At 45.3% G+C, this 26,647-nt stretch overlaps 1 protein-coding gene across 2 annotated transcripts in view; it reads right to left on the bottom strand.

Moving 5' to 3' along the window:
• The window catches only part of LOC138758440 (collagen alpha-1(XI) chain-like), a 337,229-nt gene that overhangs the window by 152,308 nt on the left and 158,274 nt on the right, over positions 1-26,647 (bottom strand). For both annotated transcript variants that reach the window (XM_069927352.1, XM_069927353.1), the window contains 9 exons: positions 26,170-26,223; positions 22,628-22,681; positions 22,299-22,352; positions 21,300-21,344; positions 21,167-21,220; positions 10,688-10,732; positions 8,649-8,702; positions 4,884-4,928; positions 1,246-1,299 (listed from right to left, as the gene is read on the bottom strand). In XM_069927352.1, coding sequence (XP_069783453.1) covers positions 1,246-1,299; positions 4,884-4,928; positions 8,649-8,702; positions 10,688-10,732; positions 21,167-21,220; positions 21,300-21,344; positions 22,299-22,352; positions 22,628-22,681; positions 26,170-26,223 — 459 coding nt within the window. The remainder of the gene's footprint in view (positions 1-1,245; positions 1,300-4,883; positions 4,929-8,648; positions 8,703-10,687; positions 10,733-21,166; positions 21,221-21,299; positions 21,345-22,298; positions 22,353-22,627; positions 22,682-26,169; positions 26,224-26,647) is intronic.

The raw sequence follows: 26,647 nt of genomic DNA, 5'->3' as shown, positions 1-26,647 counted from the left end.
GCCACTGAGCTCCTTGCTGGTCTGCTACCCAGTAGACTCATCTCTCATGCTTCTCCTACTCAGTGGGGTGTGTTCTCCCTGTGTCTGGTGTCCTGCTGCTCTCCCAGAGTCTGCAACTCCTCAGACAGTTACATAGAGTCAGCTGTGGAAATTTATGTTCAATGCATCACTACATTTTTGGACAAATTGAGGTGGTAAAATACACATCAACGTGTCACACAATAAATGTCCAGATGGGTAAAATAAATTGTGAAGGTTTGATATAATGATGTTGGACCTGTTTGGAGATAGACCAAGTTGTATGGAAATTCTTGGGCGTTGATTTTGCATTGTCAATGCCTGAGTTTGTTTAATGTTGGAGACATCAGTTGGTGACTGATCGTAAGAAATAGCCTGTCACTCACGAGGTCATTGGGAGGCCTAACCAAAACTAACAAGAAATGGAAGCAAGTTATCCAAATATCGGAGCTGGGATTCGAGAGAGTGCTGAGGGCAAGGAGGGCACCCAAAAGGCCTCGGACATTGAAGGATTCCAGGTGGTATCAGAGATTTGGATCTGAGGCTTGGGCTGACAATGAATCAAACAGGAATCTGTGCGGCAACAGAGATTATGGGAGCGCTGGAGGTGAATTCAGTGACTCTGAAGGGACTCACTTTGGCTTCTCTTTCTTCTACTATTAGGGGCGCTGGGGAAAACGCATGGAGAATCTTTGTTTTCCTTATGGCAGACACAAGTTGTATATTACATATTTAATGTAGTATCATGTGATAATAAAAAGAACCTTGAAATCTTGATGGGCTGAAGCTCAAGGAAATGGAAGATTTACCCAAGGTCACAGATGATTAAAGGTTTGGACAGCCTATTTCTGGATCTGATTTTATCAGTCAAATATTTCCCATTGAAGAACAGAAAAGAATGGTTGCGTATAAGAGAGATTCGATCCATTAGAAATATTGAATTTAGTAATCTATTTAACAGCAGGATAACCATTCTCTTGTATAAAGGCAGTTGCCGGGTTACGAGGATCCTTACAAACAACTCGTACTTACCAACAGGTTGTTCCCCAGTTCGCGCGCGCGCGCTTAATGTTATCTTATGAATGCTAAAAAGAACCTTAAGTATCTGTTCTGCCTTGCATAGAAATTTGGCTTATAGACAGACTCGTTCACAACCTGGGGACTGCCTGTACTTGTACACTTCAACCTCAAGAGGTGTGAGATTTGGCACAATTCCAGATAACTCACCATTTGGCCATCTGCTCCAATAAGCCCTGGCAGTCCTCGTTTACCTGAGGGTCCCTAGAAGAAATGAACAAAAATGACATGTGATGTACACAAGGGTGGCACAGTCAACTCCTTACAGTGACCCGGGTAACTCCTTACAGCGCCAGTGACCCAGGTTCAAATCCATCACTGAAAGCTGTTTTTCTCCCGATATCTGTAAGTTTCCTTCAGGTGCTCCAGATTCTTTCCACAGTCCAAAAATGCATGGTCACATGGGCGTATTTGGGCAGTGTGGGGCTTGTGGGGTGCAAGGGCCTATTACTGTGCAGTATCTCAAAATTTTAAAATATGCAGTACAAATTAAAGATCATAACATGAATGTTCACTGTTTTTTTTCTTCCCAGATAATTCTATAACAAGAGGGTATAGGTTTAAGGTGAGAGGGAAAAGATTTAGGAAGGATCTTGTTTTCACTCAGAGGGCAGTCCGTATCTGGAGTGAGCTACGAGGAAACTGTAAAAGCAGGTATAATAATAACAACCAGAAAACCTTTGGACAGATTTATTTATTGGGAAGGGGTTAAAGGGACTCCAGGCAAATGGGATTAGTCCCGAAAGCCATAATTATTAGTATGGGGTAGTTGGACCGACACGTCTGTTCTACGTTGTATGACTCAATGGTCCATTCCAGTGGTTTTCAAACTGTCCCCTTAAATTCACATTCCACCTTAAGCAATCCCTAAACTATAGGTGCTTTGTAATTGGAAAGGGATTGTTTAAGATGGCGGTGCAGACCTGCGTGGAGTGAGGGAGCAGAGATTAAGTGCTCCCACGGGATCCAGCTGCCCAGCTGACTACTGTCTGATCTGAATGGGCTTTGAAAGGCCCGTTGAGGGATCTGACGGTGGTTTTAGTTGAAGTCTCACGATCTTGGGTCTGCAAACAAGATGACAGTGCCTATTAATCGACAGCAGCCACGAAGGGAAGCAGAGGACTGGAGCAGGGGCCCAGAGGACAGGAAGATCACACGTCCCATCTGAGGGGAAGAACCAGAGAAGACTACATGCAGGGACAGTAACCACGGCGGCGGACCAGTGAGAGGGACCGTGGAAGCTGTGGGCTGCTGAAGACTGGCTCGAACTGCTGGATGGGTATCAGGGACGTCAGGAGGTGCTAAGGGTTCCTGAACGTGTATGAGGTTCAGATCTGGAGCTCGGGTCGCCAATGGTTTGGACTGGACACTGTGTGTCTGTGGGGGATGGGGAAGTGCTAGAGGTGAATCTACAGACATTTGGTGACACTGAGGGAACTCTTTATTGCTTCTCCCTTCCTGACTGACTAAGTCTGACTGTAAGAGGAGCTTAGGCAATTCCTGCCAGTGGCGAATCTGTCCGTCTTGCAGCAGGAAAAAAGAAATTCCATGTAATATGACAGTTTTATTACTATGACAATAAATTGAATCTTAAATTTTGAAGATGGTATGTGAGTGGGAAGGGAAGGTTGAGAATCACTGCTCTAGACCCAATTGTTACTGAAATATTTTGCTTGAGAAAAATTGTCATTGGCTCATTTCCTTTGGAGTTATGAAACCGTGCACATAACGAGTCCATTGGGTACGATTAAAACAGTGGTTTTCAAACCTTTTTCTTTCCACTCCCATCCCACCGAAGGAATCGCTTACTAATCACAGAGCACTTATGATATACTGATTCCTAAAGGTGGAATATGAGTTTAGGGGGGGCAGTTTGAAAACCACTGGTCTTTTTAATAAAGAAGTATATTTGAGGCAATTTAAAACTGCAAACAATTAGAAGGCTTTTGGTGTCCTTGAGGAGATTGAGCAAGTGGATCAGCAGAGATTGAATTCATCGCATGTTACGACAAGCAAGAGTTTAACTTTCATGCAGAAATATTAATTCATGCAAATCAAATCCCAAATTATTCACTCCATTCAAATCACTCAGTTGCATTTGAACATTCCAGCAAAGGTTTATACAAGACCCAGGTCGGGAAAGAAAGAATACACAATCAAAAGAAAAAATCATAACATCTGTTCAAACCTTGAGTTATTGCAGTGGTCTTTGCCTCACAATCCTGCATGTCAGATGTTCAGCTATGTCAGCACTCTGGCCTCTGAACCCAGACTCTGTCGATTAAATTACAAGCCCTGTCTTGATCTTAAAAATCCTGTCTGACATTTTAGTGCAATAGTGATGGAGGGCTGCAATGCCAGAGGTGCTGTCTTTTGAGAAGGACATTCACCTGAGACCGCATGTGAACTCCTTCAGATACTTGCAGAAGATTCCTCCACATTATCCTGAACATCCAGTGCAGTACTGCCAGAGCCTTATATTGCCAACAATGTCATCTTTTAGGCAAGATGTTAAAACTGAGGGCAATTGGGTGTATAAAAATCTCACGGGGCTAGGGTGTGAAGAATAGGGCTCCCTTGCCAGTGTCAGCCTATGGTCTTTCATCAACTCGGACTGCACGGTTGGTGTGGCAGTTAGCACGCCTTTTCAGCGCCAGCGGTCGGGACCAGGGTTCGAATCCTGCGCAGTCTGTAAGGAGTTTGTACGTTCTCCCTGTGTCTGCGTGGGTTCCAGTTCCCTCCCATCATTCAAAAATGAACTGGAGGTTGTTGGTTGAGTGTAATTGGGCGGCACGGGCCTCGTGGGTCGAAAGGGTCTGTTACCGTGCTGTATGTCTAAATTTAAATTTAATTTAAATTTAACTCCCCTTTGATTCTTTTTGCCATCGATCATCACTAAAGTCAAATTACCTTGACCAATTAACCTTTCTTTCTTTCTTTGGCTTGGCTTCGCGGACGAAGATTTATGGAGGGGGTACAAGCATGCTTTTCACATTCACATGGGAAACATCCTTGCCACATCCACTCTGTCCAGGCTTTTTAGCATTCGAAATGACATAGTGACCTTTTAGGCACAAACCAGATTCAGACGACGGGTTACCGTCCACTCACAAATGGCCTCATAGAATGTTTCCACCGTTAGTTAAAAACAGCCGGGGGCGACGCATCCTAGTGGAACAAACAGTTGCCCGTGGTCCTGCTTGGAATTCACATAGCCATAAAGACAGACCTAGTATGTTCAGCAGAGATGGTCTATGCCACCACTCTGACACTTCCCAGATAATTTGTCAAACTGACTCCTACAGCCAGACCAAATGATCCTGCCAATTATGTCGACCAGTCTAACTGCTTGCTCTCATTCTACAAGATGTGAAGGAAGCGTGAGCATGAGAAATTTTTCTTTATATATTGTATCTCTATACATCTTTGCATTTTATAGCTAACACTTTTGTTATGACAACTTTTGAGAGTCTAAAGGACTATCTTTATACAATAAATGCTTTACTATTCACTGTTATGAATAGCTTCTTGTTGCGAAGCTATGCAAAATGTTTTATCAACAAATTAAAACTACATGAAATAACAGCCACAGAATTTGATTTATTGGATTAAAGAGATCTAAATTTGGGATATCACAGCTCACGCTTTGGAAGATAATACTTTGACATTAGGATATATTAGAATAAGGAAAGTGTTGCCTACAAGCGAGCTCATCATGACAATCAACAATTCAATTCACTTCATGACCATACCCAAAGCGCATCCATGGGAAGAATTTGAGAACTTACTTTTTCTCCAGGAAGTCCGATGGGGCCTTGAGGTCCAGGAAAACCCTACGAGAGAGAGAGAGAGAGAGCGAGAGAGAGAAAGAGAGATAAAGAACTGTCGGTCTCTGCTGGCTTTTGGAGTTTCGATGTTTCCAATCCAAAACCTGAAGCTTGCAGTCCTGTGGGCCACTCACAGTAGCGTTTTCTAGATTCCTGATTGTAAATCATGCCTCCCCCCCCCCCCCACAAAGTATTGGAGAACTCCAAGATAAAAGAGCACGGACACAAGTGTAGGCCCAAAATACCTCTTGAGCTGACCCACCAGCTCATTCACTTGTTGACACATCCCTCAACATCCAATGGTCCAACCCTCCCAAGCAGGAGGAGCAGGTTGGGAGGGGTGGACCAGGCCACATCGGAGACCTGGCTCTGCAGATTACACCGGACACTTGCTCCAACCTGGGCCTGTTGCATGAGTGCTCCTTGACCTTCCTCCCACATTTCCTCCATGAAATCAGCATCATTACGCACGTCATGTATCACTCCCAGCCTCTCCTGGGCTATTCACCTCAGCCACTCTCCGTGAGAGCAAGTTCCACATTCATGTGACATTTCTTAGTAACCACATTATATTGAAAGTTGCTGTTCTTGGGAGTCACCCTCTCAGAGGATCTTTCTTGAGCCCAACCCACACAAGACATCATGAGGAAAGCACGTCAGTGCCTCTACTCTCTCAGGAATTTGCAGAGGTTGGAATGACATTGGAAATCCTGGAAAATTTCTAGAGCGGTGTGGAGGAAAGTGCACTGCATCACAGCCTGGTAATGGGGACACCATTACCCCTGAGTATAGTTTATGGATTTTCGGCTGCTTATCATCCAAATCATAAACATTTCCTAACACGTACTGTTTTTTTCAATACAACCAATTTTTGTGATTTCTTGCCCCATTTTAAGTCTATTTCAAGCCTAAAAAACCACGAAGAGCAACACGTCAGTGAAAATTCATTTTCTGCATTCCCTGCTGATCTTGGTGCTGTCAGTACGAACACGATGAAAGGTTTCACCGGGGAAAAGTGGTATCAGAGCAACTGGAATCCATCAATGCCGGCCAACTAGTGTTGGGCACTGACACGAGAGGGAATCAGATGCTGAGTACAAACAAAAATCAGCGGCCAAACATTTTTAGGCCACCACTGATGGATTCCAATTGCTCTGGTCGCAATGTCCTGGTGAAACCTTTCACTATGTTCGTCCCTGACTGCAATGTGCCAGCATCATTATGCGATTAAACATATTAAATTCAATAAGAGTTAATTTAATGTTTCTCAAACTTCCTACGTGATACAGCAAATCTGAAATCAACTTGGTGTTGAGCTTGAAGTTATCGATCATAATCCCCAAGTTCAGGAAGCAAATCTTTTGAAAAAAGTTGTCCAATGTTATAAAGGAACAATTACTAATTAAGAATTAGAGCCATTACTGAAACATGGGCTTTTAAAATGCAGTAAGAGCAGAGCAATTGGCCTCTTGAGAAACAAGCTGCTTCTTCCTCCGCAGTCATGAACTGTGTAATAGTGCGCAGAAAAGCTCATTAGTCTGCAGTGAACAATCTCTAAACGCGAATACAATTTGAGGTTTAATGAGGTGACAGATGTTGATGAATTGGGGGAGTGCATTGCCAGCAGTAGCAGTGAGAATCTGCTGCTTCAACACATTCAACATGACATAGTCCAGTTTTGGCAGAGAGATTGGGCTTGGGCTGACCAGGTGGGGCAGTAACGTGCTGCCAGCACCAGGGATTCCTCATTACAGGGTATTGCATTTCTGCAACTGACTGTCGAGGACAACCGAGAACAATTCAGTTTGTGTTACTAAACTACACTGGGTCCTTAACCACTTCTGATAGATGTACAGTATAGTTGTAGCTGCAATTTACACTCTGGTCCAGAACTTTGGACCCAAGGAAGCCCTTCTCAAATTCTCAATCACAATCCAATTGCACCTTTAACCCATTAACAAGAGAACACATCTGCACATCAGTGCCCTTTAGTTGGTCTGGAACTGCTAATGCAGGTAAACAATCCTTTATCCGGAACCCTTGGGGGACAGTGTGTTCCAAATTTCGGATTTTTCCGGATTTCAGAACAAAAGCCAGCTACCCCAGATTTAAGCCCACCCGAATTATGCTGGTGTGTCTCCCCACCCTCTCAACTTTGCCCGCCCAAGTTGCGCTGGCATCTCTCTCCCCCCTGCCCAAGTTGCACTGGTATCTCTCCCCCCCCTGCTCAAGTTGCGCTGCCGTCTCTCTCCACCCCCACCCCCGGCCGCCCACCTGAGTCATGCTGCTGTCTCTCTCTCTCTCTGCCTCTGCTGTACCAGCACCAGGAAAAAAATGCTGGTTTTTGGAGCTTTCTGGATTTTAGATGTCCGGATAAAGGATTGTGTGCCTGTACATTACAAACATAAAACAAACTACAGTATTACGTATACAGAAGAAGAACTGCTTAGGGATTGGGTCGATCTGGGTTTTCTGGATTCTCGTGGTTCTTTGAAAATTCAAATTTACGGAGGAATAAAGAGATGAATAGGTACATTTTGAAAGATTATTCGTTAGCAAATACAGCAGGCTTCATTGATCAAAACGAGCAGTTTTCAAGAAAAGTAAACTTGTGGTCCCTCGTTGCCACTGTGCATCTGTGGCACTTACACATGCATGCACACCCACACTAAATTTAAAACCTTTGAGAGCTTTCTGAATTCTCGGGTGGTCTGGATTTGCGGCATCTGGATTTTTGGACATCTGTAGCGTATGAAACAGGAATAATTTCTCTTTTGCCCTCAGTTATGAAACAAGCCAAGGTTTCAACAAAAAAAATGTGTCACATTTCAGGGGATGAGAGAGAGAGAAGGCAATTGTGGAATGCAATATATTCTAACTCAGTTCATGTTACACAGTTAGCACAATACTATCTCGGGTTTAAATTTGGCGCTTTCTGCACATTCTCCCCGAGACTGCATATGATTTTTTCCCACCCTCAAAAATATATATGTTTTAGGTTAATTTGGGTGTAAATTTGGCAGCACGGGTTGAAATAGCCAGTATACCGAACATTAATAAAACCAAAGAGATGGTTGTCAACTTCAGGACAGCCTGGGGGAAATCGCTCTCTGCAGCGTCTCTACTTCCTGCAAAGGCTGAGGGAAGTTTGTCTCCCACTCTCCATCCTCACAGAGTATGTATTGAGAGCAACCTGTGCAACTGCATCACTGCCTGGTTTGGACGTTGTACCTCTTCGGACCGCAAGAGGAGAGTAAAGCCAGCGGAGAAGATCACTGGGGCTCCCTTCCTACGTGAAGGATGTCTATAACACTCGATACAGGCGAAAGGCAATAAACATCGTGCAGGACTCCACACACCCCTCACGTAAAGTCTTCTCCCTTCTGCCATCTGGTAGGAGGTACCATAGCACTCGGGCCCTCATCTGGGCAACAGCTTTCCCCCAAGCCGTCAGGCTCCTGAATTCCCAGATCATATGTGGTCAGTGAACTGTGGACTTTTACTGTATACATCTTAATATTTTAATATTTCAATGTGCTTAACTTCTATTTATGTAAATCTGCTCCGTAGTCCTGGAGAAATGCTATCTCATCTTTACCGTGCTCTGTAAGATGACTTGACTTATCAGCTTCCACAGTGCTGTAAGGTTTTAATTAAAAATTTAAAAAATTTAATTTAATTTCACTGTTTCTAATTCATTTCGCTGCAACCTTCACACTCTCTCACCTCAGGACCTGGCTTGCCTTGTTGCCCTGATGGACCAGGATCACCTTGAAGGCCCTACAGAAAGGAAAAAAAAAGGCAAAGCATGACTTTGGATAATGAACAGGATCCATCTGCTTCGGGGGTCAAACTCAGAGGCCAATGTGGAGCTTGGACATATCCCCTATTCTCACTGCAGTAGCAGCACTAAACCTGCAGGTGGAAGTATCGGTCCTCAACTGTGTTTCAATCCCACTGAGCTAACATCTATTGTCACATTACACCTGGTCGAACAAAAAGGGTTCACTTTCACAAGCAAGTCAACTCTAACTCTAGAGCAGTACAAGGCAGAAGAGCAAGATGTCTGAGTTTTAGTGAAAGATATAATGATTGTGAGGTTCATTCAAGAGCCCGATGGCACCAGGGAAGAAATTTTCTTTGAACCTGATGGTGTGTGATCTTACAGTCTTAAAGTTCAACAGGCAGAGGGAGGGGAGAATGAGGTTGGGGTGGGGGCTATTTTACTGCCATGTGAAGAGAGTATAGGATTTTAACAACCTTAGACGACTGGACTGAGCTTTAGATTTTGCAAGGGTGTGGCACAGTGAAGGCAGCTCCATTCGACCCTAGTTCGATCACGAGCCTGGGTGCTGTCTGTAAGAAGCCGGCATGTCGTCCTCGTGAATACATGGGTTTCGTTCAGGTGCTTTGGTTTCCTTCTGCCTCCCAAAGGCATGCTAGTCGATTAGGCCGGTTACAGCGCCAGCACCCTTGGGTTTGAATCCAGCGCTCTCGGTAAGGTGCTCCACCCTGTGACCGTGTGGGATTTCTCCAGGTTTGAAGCAATCTGCTCCATTAGCACAGAAGTCAACAATGATGTCAAAAGTAAATTTGCAAAATGACCAAGTCATCTGAGCACTCAGTGGCACAAGGATGGCTTCTTCCCCTCTGCCATCAGATTCCTGAATGGTCAATGAACCACAGACACGGCCTGACTTTGATTTTTTCATAGAGTGGTTTATATAAATGTTTGCAACTGTGATGCTGATGAATTTTGTGACATGTTCAGGTCAAGAAATTCTGATTTTGCAATGCATTTTTTAGTGCAATAAAATTGGGAAAAAAATTCAGACTGAAATTCAATAACCACGATTTCTAGGTTATTTTATTCCTGGATACTTTCTAAAGCAGTTCCGATTAAAATGAAGAAATGTTGGCGGAACTCAGCCAGTCTTACACCATCCAAAGAAGGTAAAATTAATGTTACACTGGGCTTATACACTGAGGAAGGCCTCAGGCCCGGAACTTTGGAGATATATCTTTACCTCTGATGGACTCTGCGATTCTGGCGGGGTTCCTCCTGCGTTTCGCCAACAATCACAGTGCCTGCAGACTTTTGTGATTCACTCCAGGGTAAAATGAATTGACTTGTTTTCGATGTGACTGATGCGCATTCAGGATAGCATGTCCCATTCCCTTTTTCTCCCGAATGCATCTCCAGCTTTGCCTTCAAGATATCAGCACCCACCCTCTCCCGCCCGTGGAAACAAGCTGTAAATTTCTTTGGATTTCCTGACAAATTGTGATCCTGTTCTGGAATTCCTCCATCATCTCATTCTCCCTCTCCCTCCTATTCCATGATCTTTAAGGTCTCTGCATTCCTCCAACTCAAGCCTCGAGGTCATCCCCATGACTGCTTGCGTCTTAAGGTATGGAATTTCATGTCTTCACCCTATTTTTTGTGAGAAATCTCCTTCTGCATTCTAATATCTCCATAAATTGGTTCCAATATCTTCATAAGTTGGTCCTTGCCAAACACGCTGCAGAACATTTTGGGTTCTCTTTCTAGAGAAGTTACAAGTGCTATCTAAATGCAAGGGTTGTTGAATTTGACCATGGTGTGCTCATATCCTGTTTCCATCCACTGTATAGTTTTTGTTAAACTGTTGCACTGTTATATCAGGTGATCATTCACCTTGTGAGACTTTTCTTTCCACCGATCGGCCTGATGAGGACCCTCATTTTGGACATGAACCAAATTAAGGTTTAAAATTAAGCCTTACCATGTTTCCTTTTGGGCCTGGGGAACCATCGATTCCAGTCATACCCTGAAATAAATGAGAAAAAAAAGTAAAACCCCTCTTATCCAGAATTTAAGAAAACAGCAAATGAAAATCGTGGAAGATAAATAGATGATAAATATAAAATAGAGTGGTTTAAAATGGTCTTCCTCACTCGAGCAACCCACTATCTCAAATCCAGTAAAACCCCTCTTATCCGGAATTCAAGCAACCGGCAAATGACAATCGTGGAAGATAAATAGGTGATAAATATAAAATAGAGTGGTTTTAAAATGGTCTGCCCCACTCATGCAACCCGCTATCTCAAGTGCAACCCGCTATCTCAAATCCAGTAAAACCCCTCTCATCCGGAATTCAAGCAACCGGCAAATGAAAATCGTGGAAGATAAATAGGTGATAAATATAAAATAGAGTGGTTTTAAAATGGCCTGCCTCACTCGTGCAACCCGCTATCTCAAGCTACCAGAAAATTCACTTATCCAGCATCTACCATACCAGGGGTTTTACCGTACATGAATCCAGTTCTTATTTTGTCTGACGTCACCCTGACTCTCCCCACTATATATGCCCCTCATAATCTCTTTCCAATACTTTTTATTTAATGCTCATACATATATATCCAACAAAGTAAACATATTAACAAATATCTGTAAACAACCCATGAAAGAGACAAAAGACCCCCAAATATATAGAAAACAAAAACTATTCTAATAATCTAATACTTCCCTTGTGAAGTTATATGTTCCATTGTTGCATGAAAGAAAAGACAACCAAGCTGTAAAATTGGATCCCGTAATCTTATAAGTTCTGAAAATAATTAAAGGACCCCATGCCCCTCATAATCTGATATACATCTATTAAGTTGCCTCTCATCCTTGGCCACTCCAAAGAGAAATGCCCTAACGCCCTAGCAAGACGTGCTCTCCAGTCCAGGCAATGTCCCGATCAATCTCATCTACACCCTCTCCAAAGCACCTATCTCCTTCCTGTAATGAGGCGTCCAGAAATGAACATTTTGGACATCTTAACAAGAAGGGAAGGGACTATGGAAATACAACTCCAATTGTGAAACTGGGACAATATGGGGGTTTTGAACACAGCTGGGCGGAAAACAAAGCAAGGTCCTGGAAAGGCTGCAAGTTTTTGAGTAAGGACGATGGATCATTTCTATCTTGAGACACATCCTGACAACAGAAAATCCTTCAAAAACTGGCTGCTTTCATTTACTCCACTGGCAGCCTCACTGAACTTTGTTTGAGAACATTTTTCCACAGAATGAATGTGGGACTAATCTGCAAAATGCTGGTTATACCTTTTGAAAGTGTGGGGATGAAAGCAACCCTGAGAAATTTGTACAGCGAGACGGAGGGTGGAACTTTCAGATGGGAAGGGACCCCCTTTTTAAAGCAGAAAGCTAATCACCAGTCCCCTGGTGCCTTACCTCCCTGGATGAACATCAGGGGGGGAGGAGGGAGGGGGGGGAAACAAAGCATCTCCAAGACCTCCCGATGGAGGAGCAGAGGTTGTGGGCATACTCTGGGTTTCCTGCTACCTCTCCCATGCCCTGCCACTGTGTGAGGGAAAGGAGGTATCTCTTTCATCTTGTATTTCAATTTTAATTTAACCCAGTATCAGATTCTTCCAGTCCGTGCAGCTCAAAAGAACACATGTAACTAATTAACCTACTAACCCGATGAGTCTTGGAACATGGGAGGAAAACCATGCAGACGTGGGTTGAGTACAAACCCCTTATAGACAGCGGCAGATTCGAACCCAAATGCTGGCTTTAATAGCGTTGTGCTAACACCTACACTAATGGTGCCGTTTCTGATCATGACATCGTGGTACCACGATATCAATTATGGAACTAACATTTCATACTGAACTTATGATACCTAATCCAGAGTCTAAGCACATTTACAAAATACACTTCTGTTCACACCTTCTCCCTCACTGCCATCCAGGGCCACAAAGAGCCCTTCTACATGTGAATCTGCGGTGGAGGGGGGGGGGGGGCATCCACAGCACCCAGGGGTCTCCTCTCTGTCGGAGGGACTGTCCGCATCAATGACAGGGATCTCCCATTGGCCGACCATTTCAATCCCCACGCCAACGTGTACCCACGCGATGCCAGACCGAGGCCACCCACATATTGGAGGAGCAAAATCTAATATTCGGGTCTGGGCCCTCTGCAACTGGACTGCATTAACATTGACTTTTCCAGTTTCCATGAGGCCACTCCTCCAACTCCCTCTCTTCCCATCACGGTCTCCTTTTCTTCCAGCTCACCCCCCACCCCCAAATCACTGCTCAGTTTTTGTCTCTTGTGCTCTTCCCCCAGCCCGTTCTGCCCTCCCATTTCCCCCACCCCCCACCTTTTTATTCAGGTGCCTGCCTGCTCTTTGCTCGCACCTTGATGGAGAGATCAGAACACAATGAACTTGACTGCAGATGGAACACTGGACAGGTTTTTCTTAGCCATTTTCTCACCTTGGCCCCCTTACCCGCTTCTTCCGACGCCGAACCGGAGAACACTACAGCACAGAAACAAGCCCTTCGGATCTGGTGCTGCCTTTCCCCTCCTTTTTATTTCCCCCCTTGCGAGCCCCTTCCTGCTAACCCAAAACAGTTGGCTGCCCATTTCCATCCAGAGATCCTCCTGAATGCTCATAATTCCGGCATCTGCAGTTTTTGTGCGTTCTGTTTTCTTAAATTTAATAACACGTGCATTCATTTTGAAATAGAACAGCTGGGAGATCAGTTTGAAACAATAGTTCCTAGCTGGGATGCAAGAACATCTTTGGAAGTGATAGTAAATTTCCCTAGAGTCCTCGAGACTTGAGATAATTTAGTTGAAAAGTGCACAAAAAAGTCAAAGTATCTAAGAATATATTTTTTAAAAAATGTTTTCCTTTTAAATTGATCTCCTGAAGGCTTTTAAATTAACCTCCTGAGTGCAAGAGTACACTCAGCGCAGCAACTTAGCTGCCTTAGGGCTCAGCGCAACCTGAGGAGTAAAACACAGATGTCTGCAGACACTATGATTGTGGTCCAAAACACAGCGATGCAGGAGGAACGCAGCCGTCTTCACAGCGTTCAGAGGAGGTAGAGAGGTATAACCAATGATTCAGGCCTGAGCCCTTCCTCAAGGTACGAGTGATAAAAATAACACAGACAGACTGGGGGAAGAAAGGGGGGAGGGGGAGGCGTCCAGACCAACGGACAAAAGTTGTTAATTGGATATGATAATAGGAGAGGTGAGAATTGATTTTGACTCTGTGAAAGGAGACAGAGTGAAAAGGGAAGAGAGAGAGAGAGTTAGAGGAAAGAAGCTGGGGGGGGAGGGGAGTCAATACTGGAGATATTGATGTTAATGCCATCCGGTTGGAGGTTGTCCAGATGGAAGATGAGGTGTTGTTCCTCCAATTTGTGGGTGGTCTCAGTCTGGCAAGTGCACAAAACCATGGGCAGATGTGTCAGCAAGGGAATGGGACGGGGATTTGAAATGGGTGGCCACTGGGAGATCCACAGAATTGCGGCAGACAGAGCCGAGGTGCTCAACAAAGCGATCCCCCCGTCTCACCCGGATGTGGAGGAGACCACTGCGGGAGCACCTGATGCAGGAGATGACTCCAGCAGATAGTGAAATGTTGCTTCACCCGGAAGGACTGTTTGGGGGTCTGAATGGTGGTGAGAGAGGAGGTGTGGGCACAAGTGGAGCATCTCCTGCAGACATTGGCAATGTGCCAAATGGTGGGGAAGGAGGAGTAGATGAGGGGGTCATGTGGAAGATGGAGAGGGGAATTTTTGTCTGGTGGCCGGATCACATTGTAGGTGGTGAAAATGGCAGAGGGAATCCCTGGCATAACTCAAGAGTCCTTAAAAGAAGCTGTTGACCAGGTAGCTATGGAAGGGAGGTTTATGCAGAGAGAGTGAACAAATGAGGTTTTCACTGTTCAGAAAACAGTGGTTCAGTGGGTAAGATTGACCCAGGTTCAGTCCATTCAGAGAGTACCTGAGATCAGGATTGAATCTGCACTGTTGTGTTGGAGGCCAAGAGGAGCATATTGTAAGGGCATCTGTGATGTGTGTTACATTCACTGGAACAAGGATATTATCCACAATATACAGGCAATTCTGCCGAGATATTTGGAGCCATACCAGTCACCTCGTGGACCTCATCTTACAAACCAGGAAGACTGCAGTCAATAGGGCTTGTGTGTTTGGCAGACGACTGGTCCTATAGACCCATATGGCTCTAATGGTTATCATGGCCAAAGTGTGGTCGTGGGGACAAGCTCCCACTGCTACACAAATGCTCTTCCTGACGTGCATCTCAAGTAGCCAAGTCCAAGTCCAGGCCTTGAAACCAGTTACTCTGGGCAGATAGGGCTCGTTAACCACAGAGGGCAACTCATCCTGGAGAGGGGAAACTCTGATTTCAAATCTCCGCGCCTTGAAGCTGTACCAGTTCACGTGAAAGGCTTTTGGAGTAAACCCCGAGGGGAAATATATAAATTCCGAGACCCGAAGGCGGCTGACTGATGGACCCAGCACCAGCTCGCCAACTCCTGCAATGCTGCTGACACCAAACTGTATTGACTTTCATTAGCATGGTGGGGTGGGGTGGGGGGGGTGGGGGTAGGGAGAAATCCCACTATGTGGCCAACAGGCAGATGGCTATATCAACTTTGCCCTGGCTTGCGCCCTGGAGAGGCTGTTCCGGCCTCTACCAGAAGCGCAGTACCCACGACTGACAGAGGCCACAGAAGTCCTATATAAGGAGACACTGCATCATTTCTACTGTGGTACACTGGCTCAGTTTATCTGGAGGTTAAGCCCTCTATCAACAATCATCACAAGTTCAGTAGAGTTGACTGCCAAGGAATGTAAACACAATCTGAACCAAGGAATCTTCCGATGTGAATCAGCCAACCCTCTGACTCATGATATTTAAAGTTCTGGATCCAACTGACCTGCCCCACCTCCCCCCAGCCTTGTTCAATTGTTCGGAAGGAAAATGACATGGAGGGGCCTTCCTTCTGTCTGACACTTGGAAAGTCAGCATCAATGTCCACCTTCCTCGCAGTGGCCAGACCCCAGCTCTAGACTCACAGCATGGATCCTGTCTGCCTTGAAGCACCGAGGACGCGACCTTCAATGCAACTTTAGCTCCAGGCAAAAATCACCCATTACGCGTGGCCTTTTTGGACTTGACGTGAATCTGTCGACCGTGGAGTGCCCTTCTCCGACACGAACGCCTGCAGAGATTCAACTCCGTCTCATGCCTGCTTCACGATGGTGTAAAGGCTGTGAGCTAAAGCAGCAGCCCTGTAAACAGAGCCAATCTCATGAGCCAACACTTCTCTCAATCACACAGGCCTCAAAGCCAAACCACTGGAGCTGAGCTAATGTTACAGGTCCAGAATTTGACATGAACATGTCATGAAATTCGTTGTTTGGTGCAGCATTAGAGTGCAAATATTGCTATAAATTACATTTCAAAAATAATAAATAGTGAAAGAAAGTTGGAAAAGAGGGATAGTGTCTACAGATCATTGTCCATTCAGAAATCCATGGAAGAGGGGAAGAAGATGTCCTTGAGCTGCTGGCTGTTCATTTTCAGGCTTCTCTACATTTTTCCTTAGGGTGGCAGAATGAAGAAGGTATTGCCTTGGTACTAAGTAGTGAGGGTGTGGCCTAGAAGTGAGGGTCCTTGAGGATAAAAGCTGCTTTCTTAAGATACCACCTCTTGTAGATGTCCTGTGATGGCGCTGGCCGAGTTCACAACTCTCTGGAGTCTTTTCCTGTCCTGTTTACTGGCACCTCACTACCAGACAATGATGCAACCGGTCAGAATGCTCTCCGTGATACATCTATAGAAATTTTCAAGAATCTTTGGTGACGTACCAAATCTCCTCCAACTCCTCACGAGGTATAGCTGCTGGTGAGCCTTCTTCTTGAACGCATCGACGAGGAGGCCCCAGGACAGATCCTCAGAGATATTGACACCCAAGGATTTGAAATTCTTGGCTGCTGACCCCTTGACGAGGACGGGTTCGTGTTCTCCTGAAGTCCACAATAAGGTCCTTCGTTTTGCTAATGTGGAGTGCAAAGTTGTTGAGGTGACACCACTCAATTATTTCCCTCCAAAGTAAATCTATGCAACCTAATGGTCCCCAGAGCCAACGACTCTTCAAACCTCATCTGCCACTGATTTCACCTCCAAGGCCAAAAATCATGAACAAGTCCGTCCTACAAGAGACTGGGCCTTGCACGTAAAATTATAAAGCAACCCTCTGACTTACCCTCTTGCCGCTGATGCAAGTCACATCATGGACGTTGGCTGTGCCCACTCTCAGTTGCAGGGCTGCACGCTAGGGGGTATTGATGGCTCCCATACCAGACCATGATCCAGCCAGTCAGCACATTTTCCACCGCGCATATGCAGAAATTTGCCAACGTTTCCGATGTCGTGCCAAACCTCCGAGGATGTAGAGGCACTGTACTTCAAAACACTGGAGAAGATTTTCCAGGGGTACCTCCTCAACGTCCACTAAACCCAGTGGCAGGACAAGCGAACCAACCTTTTCAATCTCACCACTGAAGCCCCAATTGGTTCTGTTGGGCACTGGATCCACTGCTTGCCTGTGATACTAGACACTCAACGCTCCACCACAACTGGCAGAGTGACGATGAGCTGGGCTGAGAGAATGATTCAAGGATCTTCTCAATCCTTCACAAGATATAGGAGCCACTGGCCCATCAGGCTACTCTGCCATTCTCATCATGAGCTGAATCCATCCACCCACTCAGTCCCGCCCTACCTGTAACCCTTGATGACCTGACTAATGAAATACTTGCCAATCTCTACCTTAAATACCCCTAACAACAACGCTTCCACAGCTGCCTATATCAACAGGTTCCACAGAATCACCATCTTCTGACAAAAGCAATGTTTCCGTTTGAAATTTATGCCCTTTTTTTCCTGAAGTTGTGCTGTCTTGTCCAAGAATCTCCTACCATGGGAAACATCCTTGCCACATCTACTCTGTCCAGGCCATTCAGCATTCAAAATCAGCCTCCCTGATTAAAATGAACCAGTCACTCACCCAACACACTGCAAGCACTGGCCCATCACTCAACAGAGAGAGGTGGCACTGAATGCCTTGAGTTCATTCCTTGGAAACACACATAAAAACCCAGGATATATGATGGATATCTCCCTCAGAGGGGCGCATAGCAGTTGGCACCACATTTTTACGGCACCAGTGATCGGGACCAGGGTTCGAATCCTGCGCTGTGAGGAGTTGCTATGTTCTTCCCGTGTCTGCGTGGGTTTCCTCCTACCATTCAAAATGTAGCGGGAGTTGTAGGTTTATCATTAGCTGGCACAGGCTCGTGGGCTGAAAGGGACTGTTACCGTGCTGTAGGTCAAAAGGCGTACAAGTTGGTATTTGAATTTTCCAGGTAATAATTTTGGTTTTAAAAGTTCAATCATTCGAGTTTTATTGAGTTAATTTTTTTAATTAAAATTTAGACATATAGCACAGTAACAGGCCCTTTCGGCTCACAAGCCTGTGACGCCCAAACACATCCAACTGACCTACAACCTGAATGGTGGGAGAAAACTGGAGCCTCTGGGGAGAACATACGAACTCCATACAGACAGTGCAGGATTCGAACCCTGGTCCCGATTGCTGGCGCTGTAAAGCTGTTGCGCTAACCAATACGCCAACTATGCCCGGAGTGCTAAATGATTTGACTTCAGGTGAACTATAATCAACTACATCAGTAATACAGAACCATGGGGCATTCTATACCAACATTCAACAAAAGTAACCAGATATCATTTGAAACCGAGAGCAACGTGTAATTAGTGCCAAGGTTGCATATCAAGAGAAAATATTCCACGTGCAATTTTGTTCAAAGGTGCCAGAACTTGCCAATAAATCATCACCAACTTGGCCATTTTGGCCCACAAGTCCGTGCCACTCAATTTACACCAAATTAATCGACATGCCAGGTATGTTTTAGACATTGGAAGTAAACAGGAGTCCTCGGGGCAAACCCACGCAGACACGAGGAAAACATACAAGCTCCTTACAGGCAGTGTGGGATTCGAACCCCAATTCCGATCGCTGGCACTGTAAAGGTACTGCTCCAACTGCTACGCCAACCATGTACAAGAACAACTAATGCAAATGCATGGAAACGGACCCTTCAGCCCACCAAGTCTGCATTGGCTCAATCACCAATTTACACCTGTCCCATTTAATTGGCCGCAAATTCTCATCAACTCCCAGAATCTACCATTCCCTACCCTCTCATTCAAATATATTGTTGGAATACCCTGAGATTTTTGTTTTTCCTGCAGGCCAGTTTGAATTTCTACTTATCGGTGGTGTAAATTGTGCTCAAGAAAATTATACGGACGAAAGAGAGAAATGCAAAGAAGGAAAGAAATATAACACTGTTCAGAAACAGAAAACATAAATATTCAGTAATAAATAATATGCAAAAAGCCATAAAATGAGTCTGAGTTTGTTGTTGAGGAGACTGATGGTGGAGGGGGAGCAGCTGTTCCTGAACCTGGTGGTGCGAGTCTTGTGGTCTCTATAACTCTTTCTCAATGTCCTCACAGGGGTGGTTTACAGAGGCCAATTCACCCTACCAACACGCTTTTGGGACGTGGGATGACACCGGAGTATGCGGTACTAACCATGTGGGTTAGTGCCTTGTTACAGCAGGAATGTAGAGTTGGCATCCTCATCGCCAAGGGTCATTCGGAGTAATTCAATCATGAATTCTAGCCATGGTGACCCTCTTTCTCCTGCCTCACCAATGCACACGTGCTCCTCCGGGTGAATCCACTTGCTTTCCGTTTCTTTGGCTCTGACTGTGGAGATTTAGAACCCAGCCATCTGTCCAGTTTATTATACAGCTGCAAGGTACTCCATGTGGTTCACTTGTGGTAATTTAAACCTAATGGAGCGTTTAGTGTATTCTGCAGTGCAAGCCCATTAAAGTTAGTTTCCCCCTCTGTTCCTGATTTAGGGAATTCTTCTGGGAAACCTTTCCTCTCAATGCTATGACACAACTGCTCATCAAGACTGGTCACGAGGCAAACAGCTCTGTTGTGCAAATCATCAGCGAGGTCACGGTTGCAAAATTGAGTGCTCCACACAATCTGCTGGATGAATTCAGCGGGCCAAGAAACAACAGCGGGGGAAAAAAGAACAATGGTCAATGTTTGGAGCCAACTCCCTTCGTCACGATTCAATGAAGGATTTTGGATTGAAATGGCAACCGCTCTCCCTCACCCGCCTACCCCCCCCATCACTCGAGCCAATGAGTTTCTTCAGTAGTGAGTGAGCTTGGCTTCTGTGTCCCTTGTGAGCAGTTCTAGTGGCCAAAAAGGAAAGGACCAAGTTCTAGTGGCCAGGCTATAGAGAGGATGTGAAGACATTAGAGAGGGTGCGGGAAAGATCCACAGGAACGTAGCCTGGGCTTGAGATTGGAAGGGCTTGAATGAACCTCAAAGAGGTCCACAAACTTAAGAGAGATGTAAATGGGGCAAGTTGTCGCCGTCTTTACCCAGGGTAGCGAGTCTAAAATTAACGGCCACGGGTTAAAGGTGAAAGGAAAGAGATTTAACGGGGATGTGAGGGGAAATGTTTTCACACAGATGTTGATAGATTTTTTTTGAACACTTTATTGAAAGTTTTAAGCCACATAACATTCATATTCAAAAAAACAATGGTATATGCCAAATCCCTCCTCCCCCCACTCCAGCCCTCCCTCCAATCCCTCCCTGACATTGATATAAGTGGTAGAGGGGCACCACATGGCAGCTGGGTCACCCTTAGGGGGAAGTGTCAACTTACAAAACAGTCATGCTACAACAAATGCTGCCAAGACTATGGGCTCAGCGTCTCGAGTGGCTGTGCTGAGGGAAACCAAGTTGACGTTTCAAGCTGCTGAGAAAATGACGGGAGCGGGTTTGCAAGTACAAGAGTGAAGGCAGGTGAAAGGCCAGCGAAGTTGAGTCTTGGAAGAAGTCCATCCTGATTTCTACTTCAACCAATTGATGCTCACCTCCCTTCCCTGCTCAACAAGGTCAAGAAACCTAAGGACACAACCGTGTATTCATGATCATTTCTAAGGCACCTAATAGCCTGAATACGTCCGATATTGTCTGATCATTGGATATTGGAAGGGAGACCAGGTGCTGAAGGTTTCTGTGAGGGGCAATGGACAAAGTGGCCACTCACTGTCTACCTTACTGTAGACAAAAGTTAAAAAAATATCATTCTAAATGTGATAACAATGGAACCTTTATCTTATAAAGAGAAAGTTTCTTGCTTGACTGGGTTGGGGAGGGAGAGGGATTTCTGCCAATAGCAATAGCATTTCCAACACCGCACCGCATGTCAGACACCGCACGCCAGATCACCATACCTGCTGTCCAGGGGGACCGATGGATCCTCTCGGCCCAGGGAGACCACGCGTACCCTAGGAAAGAACAATCCCAGCATGAGCACACGGTTTTGAATGAGCCCACAGTAAACCAATGATGAAGAGCTCCACTCACCGGTTCACCTGGCAACCCACGGGGCCCCACAATTCCATCTGCTCCCTACAATAGGAGAAAGTAATCAGAGATATCCTAGTCAGATGGAAACAACAAGAATTCATTTGCCAATTTCTCTGCATGGTTGAGTTTCTATTACGCAACATGTGCTGAAGAGAATTTGAAGAATTATATCTGTGAGAGAAACGTTTCGTGCAGAACAGATTACGAAGCAGGGCATGATGTTATTCAGCAAAGGAAGCTTTTAGACCTCAAGTGATAGGGGAAAAAAATAGGCCATTCAGCCCATTTATTCATGAGCTGATCCATTTTGCCCACTCGGCCCCACTGTCCAGCCTTTTCTCTATCACCTTTGATGCCTGGGATATTCATCTAATGACTTGGCCTCCACACTGCCCATTGCAGAAAATTTCACAGATCTATTATTAATGGCAAATAGAACATAGAACAGTACAGTACAGGCCCTTTGGCCCTCAATGTTGTGCCAAACCATATATCCCTCCCTTTAAAAAAAAGTACTAAACCCTCCCTACTCCATAACCCTCTATTTTTCTTAAATGCCCCCATTGTTTCATCCTCCACCACCATGCTTGGCAAGGCATTCCAGGCATCCACACTCTCCGTGAAAAAAAACCTACCCCTAATGTCTCCCCTAAACATCCCTCCCTTCACTTTGTACACATGTCCTCTGATGTATGCTGATGCTGCTCTAGGAAACATGTGCTGGTTGTCTACCAGAGTGTAGACCTCTATCAAGATACTTTTGAGGAGGTAGTATGATCATCTGAATCTGAATCTAAAACATACAAAACTGGATTGCAGCAATACATTTGGATCAAGCAATACATATGTGAGGGTAAAATATTCTGATATATTGTGAATGCAGGTTAATTTGTGTCTGATGTGGAAACAGGAGATGTTTGTTCTTGCCGCTTTGCCATTCAATAAGATCAATGCTCAGACTCAAGTGTTCAAAGGTTTAATTCCAAACTCACTTACCCTGAGGCCATCTTCTCCAGGAGGGCCAGGCAGACCTCTTGGACCAATGAATCCCTGCAAAGGAGGGGGGGGAAGATATTGAAAGCAAACGAGAGGCCAAGTTCACGGTAAATGTTAACTGGAGGGGAAGCATCGAGGTCAGGTACATATGTCAGGAAACCAGCTCGGACAGGTTGTGTGTGTGTGTGTGCGCGCGCATGTGGTGAGACAGGGGTGTGCGTATGCATGAGGAGTGAGGGTGTGTGTGCGCGCGTGTGCGCGCGTGGTGAGGCTGCATGCGTGCGCGACTGTGTTGATGTTGAGGGGGAGGAAACTACCGTTTCTCTTACCCTGTGGCCCTTGCTGCCAGGCAGTCCAGCCAAACCATCGAACCCCCTGTCACCCTAACAAAGGAAAACAACAGCCATCAAGCCCATGTTGATACAATTCAGTAAATCAGTGGGGTCAACAACAGCAGTTGGCATTGGTGCAGCGAACACAGAAACCAGCCAATCAGTTATTTGCCTTCACCCTCCTAATCCACCCAAACCAATCAGCACAACCTTCAATGTCAACAACTCTTCAAAAAAAAATCAGACATTTCGAGAGGAAGTCCATTCGGCCCATCAGGAAAGTGCTAGCCAGAGAAACTTGTTGCAATCTACCAGCTCTTAGCATGAAGCCTTGCTGCAACATTTTAAGTAAACGTGTGCAGCAAGTGGCCTCATTTGATTAATAGCTCTGATGGTCACCAGCTCCAAACATTGGAGTTAAAGTTAAGGCAACGCGTACAACGTCCCCCAGAGGAAAATGAATCCAAATTCTGCACTCAGAGTCTGTGATCACCACAAATGTCCATTTACATAAACCCCCTTCATTCTCCACGTAATTCCCTTCAAATCACAACACAGTAAAAATAGAAAATAGTGGCACTGCCCAGGCTGCTGCAATGTCAGGGGTACTGCTGGAGCAGACCCACAGAGAGTAAAGTCTCAGTGCTTTCCCCATGGTCTCCAACCACTCAGTCCATCTGTTGTTGGTTCTGTACAGACCTAAAACGGGGCTCGAGATAGATGGTGGTTTATTTTAAAATGCTGAGACCATGGGTTTTGGGCCCAAGATGGTGGCGTGTATGATCAGATGAGGGGTTACAGACTCTGGGGAAGCAGAGGACTGGCGCCGGGCACCGGGAAGACAGCCCGTCATTTGAGAAGGAGAAGCAAAGCACCCATGGACCAGTAAGGGGGGGGGGGGGGGGGGGGTGGGACTTTGAGGCAGACTGCCGTTGAAGGATGCCCATCAGGCTGCAAACTGGCTGAAGGGGTAGCGGAACCATGAAGGGAGAGGATGCTGGAGGATGCTCATGCCAGAGGGGTGCGTGTGGAGCTCAGACTGCCGATGGTTTGGACTGAAGGCTGCATGGCCCTGGAGCCTGGAATAGCGTTGGAAGTGAAGCCATGGACTTGCCCCCGTGGTAAGGGCAATTTTTACAGATAGCAAATCTTTGTCTGCTGTACGGTAGATGAAAAAAAATTGTGTAATAATATCACATTTTCTCTTTTAGAAGCATTTTTTAAATTGAAAACTCCATTTGATCCTTTAGTATCTTTGTTGGGTTATACTAATAAATTGAGTTTGGAATTAAAATTAAATACATTTCAAATTGCTTTTTTAAGATTGGCTTTAGCTGTGGCTTGACAATGTTTGGCAATTACCCGCAAAGATTAGACTAATTTGAGTATTCAGCGATGGCATTCGGAAATGAGATCTTGTAGACCATTGGGAAAAAAAAACATATGATTTAGGTAATAATTATTCCTTTTTTGTTAAAACTTGGAGCCCATATTTGGAATACGTGGCGCTGAATTATTAATTTTCTTTCCATGCATTGATGGTGTTGCCTTGAATCACGGCAAACAACTGATGGAGAGTTTGAGGTTACGTGATCTTCCTCTTCTTTTTGGGGGGAGGTGGGGAGGAGTGGGTGAGTTAGTGTGGGGGGAGGGGGCTGTGCATTTTTTTAAAATTATTTACATAAAAAATGTCATGTTTGTATTTTGTTTTTCTAAATTGTAGCCATTATTGGATGTTTAACCATGATTTAATAAATAAAATTTTCAAAACAAAATATCACAGTTTATGTTTTATTACGTGACAATAATGTGATTGGCGTAGCGGTTTGCGCAACACCTTTACAGAGCCAGCAATCGGGACTGGGGTTCCAATCCGGCGCAGTCTGTCAGGAGCTTGCAAGTTTTCCCCGTGTCTATGTGGGGTTGCCCTGGGGGCTCTGGTTTTCTCCAATGTGATAGGGGTGTAGGTTAATGGGGTGCAAATTGGGCAGCACAGACCTGTGGGCCGAAATGGCCTGCTACCGCACTCTAGGCCTAAATTTAAATATAATCTTGATTTCCACACACAACTTGGTGGGCAACTCACATCAAATGTTGGGATGCAGGAGGTAACTGGAACTCCCGAAGAAACCCAGATCATTGGAAGGAGAAGGTTAGGTCCACACAAACAGAACCAGAGTTGGGAGTTTCGAGGGAGCAGTTCTACCAGCTTTGTCCCAGGTTCCCAGTGGAACATCTTGGAACAGTACCTCATCTTCCATCTGGATGTGGGGCAGTGTTCCAAACTCGATGCTGAACTCGTCCCTTTGGAAGCACAAAAGGAGAGGTAGAAAGGATCTCGCATTTCTGCAGCTCGTTCCACAATCTCTGCTCATCCCAGAGGACTTCACAAGAGGTGAAGTTTTGAGATTTAAATTTACATTTAGACATACAGCATGGAAAACTGGCCATTTCGGCCCACGAGTCCGCACCATCCAATTTACACCCCATTAACCTACACCCCCAGTACATTTTGAACGGTGAGAGGAAACTGGAGCCCACGGGGGAAAACCCAAACAGACACGGGGAGAACGTACAAACATTTTATAGACAGTGCAGGACTCCAACCCTGGTCCGGGCCTGATCGCTGGCGTTGTAAAGGCGTTGCACTAACTGTGCCACCACTCACCCCTCAATGCGGCCATTGTGTAGGAATCACAGCAGTTTTTTTGCACACAGATTATTTTCTTGTAAATATATATGGGCCAGCACAACATTGTGGGCTGAAAGGCCCATAGAGTTCAGTAATGTTCTATACTAAGCAAGAATTAGCAGGGACAAACTTTGGGATGCGAGTCCCTCTTCAGTGGACCTGATTTCTCCACTGATAGCCCAGTGGGGTGGCATAGCTAACAGAGCCACTGCCTCACTGCTCCGGAGACACGGACTCCATCCTGACTTCCTGCTCTCTGTGTGGAGTATGCATGATTGCCCTGCGACAAATCCCCAACACCCAGGTTCCCCTGGTTCCTTCCACATTCCCCCAAAAATCGAGCGTTGGCAGGTGCATCAGTCCTGTAAATTACTCCTATTAAATGGCCAAGTGGGAGTTTCTGGGAGGGCAGTGGGGTGAATGGGAACGTGGGGAAAACAAAGCAAATGGGATGAATTAGGGTTCAGTGGGAGTTGGCAGGTCAGCACTGAATTGGTGGCCACTGGACCTATTCCCTTCCTGTATCTCAATGAGCAGTTACTGAGTGAGTATTGTAGAGTGGAATTAGAACAGGGTCTGCCTGAATGATTTGCTGAGACTCTTCAGGAGGTCGCTCAGATCCAACTATAGGTCTGGAGTCAATGGAGCTTAATATACTTTCCAAAAGCATCACTGCAGCTTCATAGATAGAATTTTTATATTGCTCGTGTTAATCATAAAATTCCTAGCTGCCATGGTGAAGACCACACTAATCATTTCAGGAAACCAAATCAGCAATTTAATCCACTCTGCTATCGAACTCTTATTTTGGTCAAAATAATACCAGGGGAGTTCTTTGTGAACCAACCTTTGTTCCTGGTTCGCCGGGTAACCCTCGGATTCCATTAACTCCTGGACGACCCTGTTGGATTGGGGCAAATGAACAAATCGTGGTCAGACAGTGTGAAAATTACACACTGGGATTAATTGTGCATCCATTTAGTAAAGGTCATATCATGCAATTTCATTTCTCCTTGCTCAGTTTTAATGTTGTTAACTTTGATAATTGAAAATGCAAAGGAAGCTGGGAGCCCTCAGTTGTAAAACACAAAAGTCACCAGACACTGTGTTTGAAATAAAAATACAAGGCTGGAGAAACTCAGCAGGTCAAATCGTGTCCTTTATACCAAAGGTAAAAATACATACCTGAGCCCTTCATTGAGGTCTGGAAAAATGTCAGCAGGCTTCCAAATAAAAAGGGAAAGGGGGAGGCATGGTCGTAAAGGCAGGAGGTGATAGGTGGAGAAAGTAGGGAGGGCACAGCAGCAAGCAAGGGGAGGAAGATC

Source organism: Narcine bancroftii, chromosome 3 (assembly GCF_036971445.1).
Source record: "Narcine bancroftii isolate sNarBan1 chromosome 3, sNarBan1.hap1, whole genome shotgun sequence".
In the NCBI taxonomy this organism is placed as follows: Eukaryota; Metazoa; Chordata; class Chondrichthyes; order Torpediniformes; family Narcinidae; genus Narcine; species Narcine bancroftii.
The sequence above is the reverse complement of the archived record's forward strand: the minus strand, read 5'-3'. Positions and strand labels throughout refer to the sequence as shown.